This window comes from Rhinatrema bivittatum, chromosome 6 (assembly GCF_901001135.1).
Source record: "Rhinatrema bivittatum chromosome 6, aRhiBiv1.1, whole genome shotgun sequence".
Taxonomy (NCBI): Eukaryota; Metazoa; Chordata; class Amphibia; order Gymnophiona; family Rhinatrematidae; genus Rhinatrema; species Rhinatrema bivittatum.
This window is the reverse complement of record NC_042620.1, coordinates 248,838,809-248,851,128: the sequence shown is the minus strand read 5'-3', so window position 1 is coordinate 248,851,128 and position 12,320 is coordinate 248,838,809. Positions and strand designations below refer to the sequence as shown.

The window sequence follows — 12,320 nt, the reverse complement described above, 5'->3', positions numbered from 1 at the left end:
GGTCATGTTAAATGCGCTTACTCTCCCAGTGGCTGTGCTGTGGGAATCCTAGTGGAGAGGTCCCCTTTGCTTCCAAAAATTCTATTTTTAGAAATCTCTCCCATGGATACCCAGCCTGTCCTGATTCCTTGGGGGGAAATCCGGATGGGATCTCATTCTCTCGCTCTTCCTTGGTTTCAGTTGTTCATTCTCCTTATCTGTTAATTTAGGTGATTTCTCTGGTGAAAATATCTGGTGACCAGGCTATTCACTACCTCTGCACTCCCAGTGGGGAAGGGGGATCCAAAAATCTCCCCACTACTCAAGTCCAAAAAAATACTTTAAATCTTGATCTGGATAGCTTCTCTGCCCTCACTGTCTCTCACAGCAGGATCCATCACTGGTGCTTTCCTACCTAGGGAGTAGAGTAGGCTCACAGGTCTTTGGTTCCCTGAAGAGAGCCTCTTGCCCCAAAGGGGTATCAGACTTAAAAGTCTATCTCACTGCAAATTATAAGAAGGACCCTCTGGCAGGGAGTGCACAGGGAGGTGTCTCTGCTAAAAGAAAAGTCCTTTGGGCAAGGCCAGGAGATCCTACCAGAGTGTGGAAAAATTACACATCTGCAGCTGCTCTAACTGAACCCCTGAGTTTTAAAATGGCTGCGCTAAATAGCACTGAGTCATCCAATCAGAATCTCCAGGTGGGAGGGAAGGAAGAGTACGGATGGTGCCTTTTCTGTGTTCTAAGGACAGGGATACAGGGATAGTGACAACTGTAATGCTCTGTTACTTGGTTTTCCAAAAAATGATTTGTGTGCCCTTCAATTATTTCAAAAGTCAGCTGCATGTTTGATATCTGGATTGGGCAGGAGGGCTCATATCTCTCCTGGTGCTAGTCTCAGAGCTGGCCAGCATCATTTTCTTGTATGACCATATGTTTGCACCATTTTCATACCATTGCTGTTTTGGGCTGCATGCAAAACAGCAGTCCCAGAGATGCAGTGCGGGCAAAATCAGGATTGGATCAGAGACTATCCCTGATGACATGGAGCACTAATCACAGTTTGGCAGGACACTAACATTTATATATATACAACCCCAAATAGAAATCTAATAGGGTGGTCATTTTGAGGTCCTGGTGTGATTATAGCCCCTGTGACCTAGGAAAGATTAATGATGTGAAGTAAATCAAATGTGTCCAGGTCACAGGGACAAGTCATGGGCTTGCCTCATTTACATTTTTAGGATTTGGTGTTCCTCATTTTCCAACAGAAACTGGAATTACAAATGTCATAGATAAACTGGGGCAAAACCAGTGCAGGATCAGCTCAACCCTCATGACTTTGAGCCATGTCTACTTTAGGTGATGTCCTCTCACCTTATGGCTTCAAAATCACCATCAAAAAACATTTTGAAAGTTCACTTTGCATGACTGATGTGTGACAAGGGGATTCAAAGTTTATTCAGGCTATGTCTGCTTCCTCCCTAGGTTTCTGTCCTTCTGGAAAATGTTGAGCGAGAAGAAAGAGAGAGAAAAAGCGTGTGAAAATCTCCTAACTTCCCCTCCAAAAGCACAAAGGCCGCAGTCCAGTTCTTGATACTATTATCAAAGTGTCCTCAGATATAAATTATAGATTTTAAGTTGTCTTTGTGTTGCTGTTTTATTACAAATTTGTTTTTTTGTTTTTTTAAAGAAAATTGTTCTTTCTACGAATCTTCACTGTTTTGTTTCATTTGGTATCAGTGATACCTTTTGTTCAGAATGTGTCATCTGTATTTATTGTAGGCAGGTAGCTCTGACTTGAGATACTGACTAGAAAATTCACAGCTCTGGGAGGGCTGGGTGAGAGTATTTACAATGAAAAGAAAGGAACTGTGGTTTGTAACTGGTTTAAAAAACAGAATCCTGCTTCAAAGGAAAGGAAATCAAAGTAAATAGTTTTTACAGTTGTTGGCTGAGTCCATGGTACCATGCCATCAGGCCGTTGCACTATCAGGTGCACGATCAGGTTAGCGCACCGCTGAATGCACGGTGCGACATGCGTTTTGGACGCTCTAGACGTACGCCCAATTCAAGAGCGGGATTAGCGCATCCAAACCAGCTCATAGCGCTCATCATGTATAAAGGCAGGTTGATGAGGCTATTAGCTAGAACGGCCGATGTAAAAAGTTAAGACACTGGATCTGCTCATTTTTATGCTCAAAAATTAACGCTAGTCCTGGAGCTGGCGTTAAATTTCGAGGGGCCCCAAGCCATGCACAGAAAAGCAGAAAATACTGCTTTTCTGTGGTTCCTCTGACTTAATAGTGTTGTAATACTAAGCAGGAGGGTCCACAGCAGCAGCAGCAAGAGAAAAAGGCCTTTAAAATCGGTCGGGTTAGGAAAAGCTCAGGGTCCGAGCCGCCATTTTTCCTAACCCATGGCTGTGTAAGGGCTAGGAAAATGGGCAGTCATAAAAGCGAGCGTCTGGTTTCTCAACCTACGCACGGCCAAATCTTCTGGGCGCTTGATGCCATGGGCATGCTAGGGCCGCACAATTTACACCTAGCACATCCTTTTTAATGCAGAGGCTCATTTGCCTATTGCATGGAGCGCCCAGGAGAGGTGATTGTGCTCTTAAAAAAAAAAAAAAAAAAAAAAAGCGTGTGCAGGTTGGATGCAGGTTTTTAGTGCATCTGTACCTCATCGGGCCTATGTGTGGTTTAAAACTTGCTGCTATGGTGGAAGCTCTGTGGCTTGACTGCAGCTAATCAATATGGCCTGTAGGGTCAGTGGTAGACCCCATACCTCCACCCCCTTTTCTCTGGAACCTGCATTAATCTCTCTCTGACAGATAAGAGGAACAAAGACAGCAAACCTTTGCTTGTGTAACCCGACTCTCTGGCGGAGGGTCCCTGATGCAGGCGCTCCAGCACAATCCCAGGGCTGTCTTTACTTTTTCCTAGAATTCCGAAACTCTTATGCCAACTTCAGCCTGGGGGAGCCTGGGTTATCTGGCGGGGAGGAGGCCTAGGCCTCCAGGACCCTAAGGGTTGTCGGGGGAGGTACCCAGGATCCACAGTCATTCTCACTCTTCTAGCAAAATCCACGGTTATTCATAGTGACGAGGTCAGTTGACCCAAAAGGGCACACATGAAGAAAACATCGAGTCCAGGAGTGGTGTTCTAACAATAAAAATATTTACTTAAGCTTGAAAAATAATATCCAGGAAATGATACAGATCAAGGAAAAAATAGGTTTCTCTGTCCTCTTTTGCCGACTCTCCTGCTCTTAACTATGTCAATGCCTTCCCCAGTAAGGGTAAGTAAATTCTCCTCCAGTTCTGACGTATAGCAGGGATGATGGAAAATCTTTCCTCAGCTTACCCCCAATCCAAAATACCTCTCAAAATGCTCAAAACTCCAGTCTGTCTTCCATCTTGCTGTCAGCTGGGCACAAGATGCAAAAACAGGGATACAGTCCTTCCTGCCAGGGCGACCTCCCTCTCACTCGGGAGCTGATTCAAATATCCAAAAATCACTTTTTCAAAATACTAAAAAAATTAGTCTGCAAAAATATTGAGGACCTACTCAAGACCTTCTCCTCAAAACACTTCTCCTCACTAGGATATCCAGGGATTCTCTCTCCACGACACCACTAACCCTCTTCATTATCATAATATAAGGGCATAAAATATGACAGACTGGGTCCAACCGAGGGCCCATCGAGCCCAACATCCTGTTTCCAACTGTGGCCAATCAAGGATACAAGAACCTGGCACATACCCAAACATGAAACAGATTCCATGCTACTAATGCCAGTAATAAGCAAGCAGTGACTATTCACGGGGATGGTAACTTTCAAACCGGCGAGCAGGCATATATATATGTGCGTGCATGCTGGCACAGCACAAAATACGTGGTCATTTTATAACGTAAGGACACATGTTATAAAATAGTCTGGCCACGGTCACGTGTGTGTCAAATTTTAAGTGGACGTACGCGTAGGCGCCAAAATCCCACTTCTACCATCTAAGTCGAGGAATTTTAAAAAGGGCATGCATCCACACCATTACCAGTTTAACCAGTTCATCCACCAGTTCGCCATTAACATCTAGGTCCTCCAAACCCCCCTGGTTTGATAGCCTACACTCCACTTACATCACCGCAGTTATGGCTAGTTTTTTATTTATTTTTTTAAATTTACACCTTGTCCCTAGCAGAAGTAAACTAACATGCCACTGGACCTGGGTGCGAGCCCAGGTGCATAGCTATTTATGCGCAAATGTCTTGGCAATGCTCTGGAAGACTCATGCCCTGCCCAGGTCATGCCCACGCCCCACCTCTTTTGGAAAAATTTTCAAATGTGCCCGCAGCGGATTTACATGCATATCTGGGAGCTTTTCAAAATAGAGTCAGTGCAGGCCAGCCTGACTTGTGCCCCCAGTTGAAGTGCATGCCAGGCTTTTTAAATTTACCTTTAAGTCAACTTAACTAATAGCAGTTTATGGACTTCTCCTTCGGGAACTTGTCCAAACCTTTTTAAAACCCGCTAACTGCCTTACCCACATCCTCTGGCATCAAATTCCAAGGCTTAATTGTGCATTGAGTGACAAAGAATTTTCTCTGATTTGTTTTAAATGTGCTGCTTGCTAACTTCAGGGAGTGCCCCCTAGTCCTTCTATTCAAAAAAGGTTTGGATAAGTTCTTGGAGGAGAAGTCCATTAATTGCTTTTAATCAAGTTTATTTAGCTAATAGCCACTGCTATTACTGGCTTCAGTAGCATGGTATCTTCTTAGTGTTTGGGTAATTGCCAGGTTCTTGTGGCCTGGTTTGGCCTCTGTTGGAAACAGGATGCTGGGCTTGATGGACCCTTGGTCTGACCCAGCATGGCAATTTCTTATGTTCTTATCTATTATATGCCCTCCAGATGCTCCCACTGATACTACAGAAGAAGGAGCTTAAAGTAATATATAAGTTATGCTCAGAGTTTAATTGGAAGAAAAAGAAGGCAAGGCTTTCTATTACAAAACTCGCTGTATTGGTGGGAGAGGGGGATGGGGTTACCCTGACATCAAATATTACAACATGGGCTATTTGATGAGATCTCTAGGAAATTGGCTAAAAATGAGCAATTATTATTCAGATTTGAGGATACAACAACTTTTGGTTGCTCCTCATGACCTCCGTTTCATATTCCATGCAAAAAAATTGAGTTTATCAGAGTACATTTTAGCTAATCCACTAGTAGATGTCATGAGATTAACATGGAAATTCACTTGTCAGCACTTAACTCTACCCTGGGTGATATCAATTTGGCCTACCAATTTGAGGTAATCTGTTTAAATCAGCCAGCCCTTTGGTGCACACCAAGGAGGTCATTTTTAAAGGAGTTACGCACATAAATGTAACATACTATCGCAGCAATTTTCAAAAGCCATTTACTAAAGTGCCCTATCCTATTATCCTATGGATAATTGAATGACATATACTATAGCAATTTTCAAAAGTCTACTTATGTAAGTAAAGTGCATTTACTCGAGTAAATGTTTTTCAAAATCAGGCCCCAAGTACACATGTCCCTTCAGTGCATGGTGCCTTTGGCGTTGCTGCAGATTATTAATAGGCCCACAGCGATGATGTCATACAGAGGCAGAATCAAGGCCTTCCAGCCAGAGGAACGCAGGCAGTGAGAAAGCATCAGTTGTAGCTGGAAAAGTGGACACTGCATTATGACAGGCTGGCAAATGGAGTAGATTATGCAGATTATAAATTTTTAACATAAATACCTGGTCCTTTCTGAATAGATTGTAGCCCATTATAACCTTATCCCAGTAAAGGTCAACCTCTTCAAGGACTGCCTCTAGTTCCAGGACTTTATTTCCCATACTATGAGCAGGAGTTCTCTCATCAGGCTCTTAATTAGTTATGTTTGCCTTCAGATATTGTAAAATAGATGGCAGGATTTGTGAAAAGGAGGGAAAAGAGTTTTTGATAACTGATATGTGCTACAGATACAATTATGAGAGGGACTTCCATTCCCCAAAGACTGTACAGTCTAAGGAGTTGAAAATAGGTAGGAAAGGGTATAATTGCTAGGAATGGGGAAAGACTGGTATGACTTTTCAAGTCCCCCCACCACCCCCCACTTTCACATTTTCAGAGGGGATTCCCCTCGGGCCAATATTTGCCTTATGGTTGACCTGGAGAACGGCCTAGGCTGATTGCCACAGCAATTCTGCATCTGGTCTCTTCTCTAGCACCAACTGCACTTTCCATCTTTGGTGCAGGGTCTCCTCAAAGAAATGGAAGATAGAGGATGTCCTGCATGGGGATGATAGGAGCCTTAGAGTCTGCACTCTCTCTACAATACCTGCAGACTCATTTGTTTGCTATCACTTGTGTCTCCAGAGCTGAGGATCTAAAAGCCAGCCCCCAGCTTAAGAGGGTCCCTTTAGCTCGGGATGGTATGATGAATTGTGAGGGGCCCACACCCTCCAGTCGTGAAAGCCAGAGACAATTGGCATAATACCTCTGATGCTGGGAAGAATGCCTCCAGCAGCATTACCAATAATAACCCTTCTACTAGCACAGCTGGAAGGATCACAGCCAACATCACTGGGACCTTGGGATACTCATTTGGGAGGAAAGGAACAAACTCCAAAGAGGCTGCAGATGATTCTTTCTCTCCCTCCCAAAACCAAGCAGTGGATGTTTCTCTGCAGCCAGTCTCAATGACCAGGTTGGAGGTCTCTGAGAGTTTGGAGACCTCGGAATCTCCTCATCTTCTATCATTTCCTCTGGTTCCTTCTCTTACAAGGTCTTATCAGTCCCACTAAAACAATTCAATTTTAGTGTCTGCTTCTGTAATTACACCTGGCTTCTCCTGCTGGCCATCTTAGCAACCCCAAGGAGCTCTTCCCCCATCTTCCCTAATGGAAACTTGCAGGTTAGTTGGTATTTTGACTCTGCTCTGGGAAGGTGATAGTAGGTAGATAATGAGCTGCTGCTGCTCCTAGGGTCAGGTTCTCAAACTTGGTTTTGCAGTAGCTATGAAAAGCCCAAAAGAGCAAAAAATATATGCTCTAACCTACTTAATCCTGCTTTCCTTAAACCTGGGTAAGCTGGTTAGTGGGGGCAAAGAAAGAAAAAAAATGTTTACAATCTTGTGTGGAGGAAAGGAGGAAAAGTTGCTTACAATGCCCTGGAACAGGCCAAAGATTACTTTCCCCATCACACAAATGAAATAAAAGTATAAATAAATTAACTAATTTCATAATCAAAGAGAGCACTGATTTCTCAACTCAAACTGAACAGAAATATGTCAAAAAGAAAAGTCTAAATAAAGAGTATGCTATTTAAACTAAATGATAAGAGCTGATCTGATGCACACTCTCTCCCAAGGAAAGCAGAAGTAGAATTTTCAGAATGCGATAGCATAAAACCAGGAATATCTCTGTCTGTCCTGTCAAACAGAGTCATCTGGTCACCTGCATACAATATCACTGTTCTCTGTGTATCTCTGTGGCTCTTTTGATTTAAGCAGGAAGTATACATTTTTGTTATTGTATCAATAATTCAAAGCTTTCTATGAACAATCTTCACCCATCTCTATTCTAAACCAAACTTTCACATTGCTCCATATATCTGCCAGCTTGATTTATTATTTTATTTTACTGGAAATGACATAGTCATAAGCACAAATTTAATAGTATACGGTAAAGAGGACAGAAAGGGACATATAAACAAGGTAAAACATTTTATTATGAGCTGTAATCCAGGACATAAAGATGGCAGCTTACAAAAGGATCAAACCAGTTAGAATCATCATGCCAAAAATTGCTCTGCAGAAAGCAGCTAAATATACCTATGTAGAAGCCTATAATACAGTTCTACATGCATGTTAATGCCTTTTTGCACATTATAGTGTGCTAGACATTAAAGCCTTAACATGTCTATTACTATAGTCTCCCTACATAATGTATATGCAATAAATCAAGCTCCTGAATGAATGTAAATGAGACAGTGTCATATACAAATGAGGCTTTTCCGGGCTCATGGTAAATAATGTGGTTTGCTGACCTCCATCCACTATTGGTCCATAGAACCAAAATGGTAACACCTAAGAACATAAGAACATAAGAAATTGCCATACTGGGTCAGACCAAGGGTCCATCAAGCCCAGCATCCTGTTTCCAAAAGTGGCCAATCCAGGCTACAAGTACTTGGCAAGTACCCCAAAACTAAGTATATCCCATGATAGTAATAGCAGCAGATATTTTCTTAGTCAACTTGATTAATAGCAGGTAATGGACTTCTCCTCCAAGAACTTATCCAAACCTTTTTTAAGCCAGCTACACTAACTGAACTAACCATATCTCCTGGCAACAAATTCCAGAGGCTAATTGTACATGCTAACTTCATGGAGTGCCCCCTAGTTCTTCTATTATCTGAAACAGAAAATAACCGATTTACATTTACCTGTTCTAGATCTCTCATGATTTTAAACACCTCTATCATATCCCCCCTCAGCCATCTCTTCTCCAAGCTGAACAATCCTAATCTCTTTAGACATTCCGCTTAGGGGAGCTGTTCCATCCCCTTTATCATTTTGGTTGCCCTTTTCTGTACTTTCTCTATCATAATAATTATATCTTTTTTGAGATGCGGTGACCAGAATTGTACACAGTATTCAAGGTGCGGTCTCACCATAGAGCAATATAGAGGCATTATGACATTTTCCATTTTATTCACCATTCCCTTCCTAATAATTCCTAACATTCTGTTTGCCTTGACTGCCGCAGCACACTGAGCCAACGATTTCAATGTATTATCCACTGACGCCTAGAACTCTTTCTTGGGTGGTAGCTCCTAATATGGAACCTAACATTGTGTAACTGTAGCATGGGTTATTTTTCTCTATATGCATCACCGTGCACTTATCCACATTAAATTTCATCTGCCATTTGGATGTCCAGTTTTCCAGTCTCACAAGGTCCTCCTGCAATTTATCACAATCCACTTGTGATTTAACTACTCTGAATAATTTTGTATCATCTGCAAATTTGATTACCTCATTCATCGTATTCCTTTCCAGATCATTTATAAATATATTGAAAAGCACAGGTTCTAGTACAGATCCTTGAGGCACTCCACTGTTTACCCTTTTCCACTGAGAAAATTGTCCATTTAATCTTACTCTCTGTTTCCTGTCTTTTAACCAGTTTGTAATCCATGAAAGAACATCGCCACCTAACCTATGACTTTTTACTTTTCTTAGAAGCCTTTCATATTTATATTCCGCTTTTTGCACTTTTTTTTTCAGCGCTTCAAAGTGGATTACATTCAGGTACTGGAGGTATTTCCCTATCCCCAATCTAACTTTGTACCTAGGCAATGGAGGGTAAAGTGACTTGCCCAAGGTCACAAGGAGCAACTTCTTGAGGAACTTTGTCAAATGCTTTCTAAAAATCCAAAAACACTACATCCACTGGTTCACCTATATCTACATGTTTATTAACCCCTTCAAAAAAAGTGAAGCAGATTTGTGAGGCAAGACTTGCCTTGGGTAAAGCCATGCTGACTTTGTTCCATTAAACCATGTCTTTCTATATGTTCTGTGATTTTGATCTTTAGAACACTTTCCACTGTTTTCCCTGGCACTGAAGTCAGGCTATCTGATCTGTCATTTTCCGGATCGTCCCTGGAGCCCTTTATAAATATTGAGGTTACATTAGCCACCTCCAGTCTTCAGGTACAATGGATGATTTTAATGATAGGTTACAAATTTTAACTAATATATCTGAAATTTAATTTTGTAGTTCCTTCAGAACCCTAGGGTGTATACCATCCAGTCCAGGTGACTTACTACTCTTCAGTTTGTCAATCAGGCCTACCTCATCTTTTAGGTTTACCGAAATTTGGTTCAGTTCATCTGAATCATTACCCAGGAAAACCTTCACTGGAACAGATATCTCCCCAACATCGTCTTCAGTAAACACTGAAGCAAAGAAATCATTTATTACTCTTTCCACGATGGCCTTATCTTCTCTAAGTGCCCCTTTAACCCCTCCATCATTTAATGGTCCAACTGACTCCTTTGTAAGCTTTCTGTTTCGGATATATTTTAAAAAGTTTTTACTGTGAGTTTTTGCCTCTATGGCCAACTTCTTTCCAAATTCTCTCTTAGCCTGTCTTATCAATGTCTTACATTTAACTTGCCAATGCTTATGCTTTATCCTACTTTCTTCTGTTGGATCCTTCTTCCAATTTTTGAATGAAGGTCTTTTGGCTAAAATAGCCTCTTTTACTTCACCTTTTAACCATGCCGGTAATCATTTTGCCTTCTTTCCACCTTTCTTGAACTAGGAGTTAACTTTTTAATGGACGTGGAAAGTTTTGAAACCTTTTATGCAAATTGGTCTGAAGTTAAAGGGCTGATTAGCAGGAGAGATGTCAGACTCCTATCTTTACCCCCTTGGTACACTGCTAAAGGGGCCAGCATCCCCTGCAGGGAGATATGATAGGGATCTATACATTCATAAGTGGTAATGCAAATCAGTTGTTTACGCTTTCAAAAAATAAAGACTAGGACTAGGGGACACTCCATGGAGTTACTAAGTAGCACATTTAAAACAAATCGGATAAAATACTTTTTAGCTCAATGCACATTTAAGTTCTGGAATTCATTGCCTGAGGATATGGTAAAGCCAGTTCATAGCTGGGTTTCAATAAGGTTTGGGCAAGTTCCTGGAGGAAAAGTACATAAACAGTTATTAACCAGGTAGACTTGAGGAAAGATACTGCTTATCCCAGGGTGTACGGAACATGGAATCTACTATTTGGAATGCTGCCAGATACTTGTGACCTGCATTAGCCACTGCTGGAAACAGGATACTGGGCTTCATGGACCCTTGGTCTGACACAGTATGCCTTATCTTATATTTTTATGATGCCCTACACAAGATGGCAGCCCTGATCTCCCCAATATGCATGACAAAGGGAGCGCGGTGACCCTATTTGACCTCCTACCCAACACATAAACTAGAGAAAATGGGGGCTTGAAAGCCTAATAGCCCCCTCCCTTCCCTGCAATAAAGATCAAGGAGCCCCATGCCCTGATGGTCTCTCTTCCTCCTCTACCCCTAGAGCAAAGGTCAGAGGACTCCCATGCTGCAAATGAATTTCCTTCCTTTGCCAGGCATGTCCCCCTCATGTCACTTTTGCTGTAAGGCAAGAACAATGAAAGGAGGAGAGAGCAATCCTTTCTCTGACCCCACTCCAAGCAACTTCAAAGGGCATGCATCAAAATAGTGCGCATGCTCAGCTGGCTCAGATGCAAGTCTCCTGGTCCTATCATCCTTTCCGCACATCAAAAGGGGTAGGAGTAGGGTCCATCAGGACATGGGGGCCTCATGAAGTTTGCTCCAAGGAGGTGAGGTACAGAGGAAAGCTACAGAGCCATGGAGCCCCTAAAACCTTTGCTTCAGGTGGGAGGAGGAGGAGAGCATCCATCAAGGCATGAAATCCCTTGACTTTTGCTCTAGGATCTCAGGGGGAGTGAGGGAGGGTTCTAGTGAGATACAGGGTCCTACACCTTTGCTTCTTAGAGGAAGAAACAGGAGAGGACCACTGGGGCATGGAGCCCCTTGACCTCTGCTCTGGGGATCCCTGGGGTCAAGCGAGGTATAGTACCCTACTCTTTGCTCCAGATGGATGGAAACTGGGAGAAAAAGCATTGGGCCATGGAGCTCTTTGAGCTTTGTTCCAGGAGCACAGAGGAGGGCTGAGGGGGTATGGGGCTCCTTGACCACTGCTCTCAAGGTTGATGGGGTGGGAGGAAGAAGAACTGTCAGGCCTCCAGGCTTCCACTCGTTCTGTTCTGTGTGTTTTGGAGGGTCAGAATTTAGGGCCACCAAACTTCTGTCATCTTGTGTCTTGGGGACTGGAGCCACCAAGCTTCTTCACTTTGGGGCGGATTTTCAGAGCCCTGCTCGCCTAAATCCGCCCAAAACCGGGCGGATTTAGGCGAGCAGGGCCCTGCGCGCCGGTGAGCCTATTTTACATAGGCCTACCGGCGCGCGCAGAGCCCCGGGACTCGCGTAAGTCCCGGGGTTCTCCGAGGGGGGCATGTCGGGGGCGTGTCGGGGGGGCGGGCCCGGTCGTCGCGGCGTTTCGGGGGCATGTCGGCAGCGTTTTGGGGGCGGGTACGGAGGCGTGGCTACGGCCCGGGGCGGTCCGGGGGCGTGGCCGCGCCCTCCATACCCGCCCCCAGGTCACGGCCCGGCGCGCAGGAGGCCCGCTGGCGCGCGGGGATTTACTTCTCCCTCCGGGAGGCGTAAATCCCCGGAGAAAGGTAAGGG

General features: G+C 43.6%; 1 protein-coding gene across 6 annotated transcripts in view; it reads left to right on the top strand.

The window, feature by feature from the left end:
* LOC115094073 (elastin-like) overlaps positions 1-1,686 on the top strand; it is a 122,466-nt gene extending 120,780 nt beyond the window's left edge. For all 6 annotated transcript variants that reach the window (XM_029606749.1, XM_029606754.1, XM_029606750.1 and 3 more), the window contains one exon: positions 1,468-1,686. In XM_029606749.1, coding sequence (XP_029462609.1) covers positions 1,468-1,493 — 26 coding nt within the window. In that variant the 3' untranslated portion in view covers positions 1,494-1,686. The remainder of the gene's footprint in view (positions 1-1,467) is intronic.
* Positions 1,687-12,320: the final 10,634 nt, after the last annotated feature.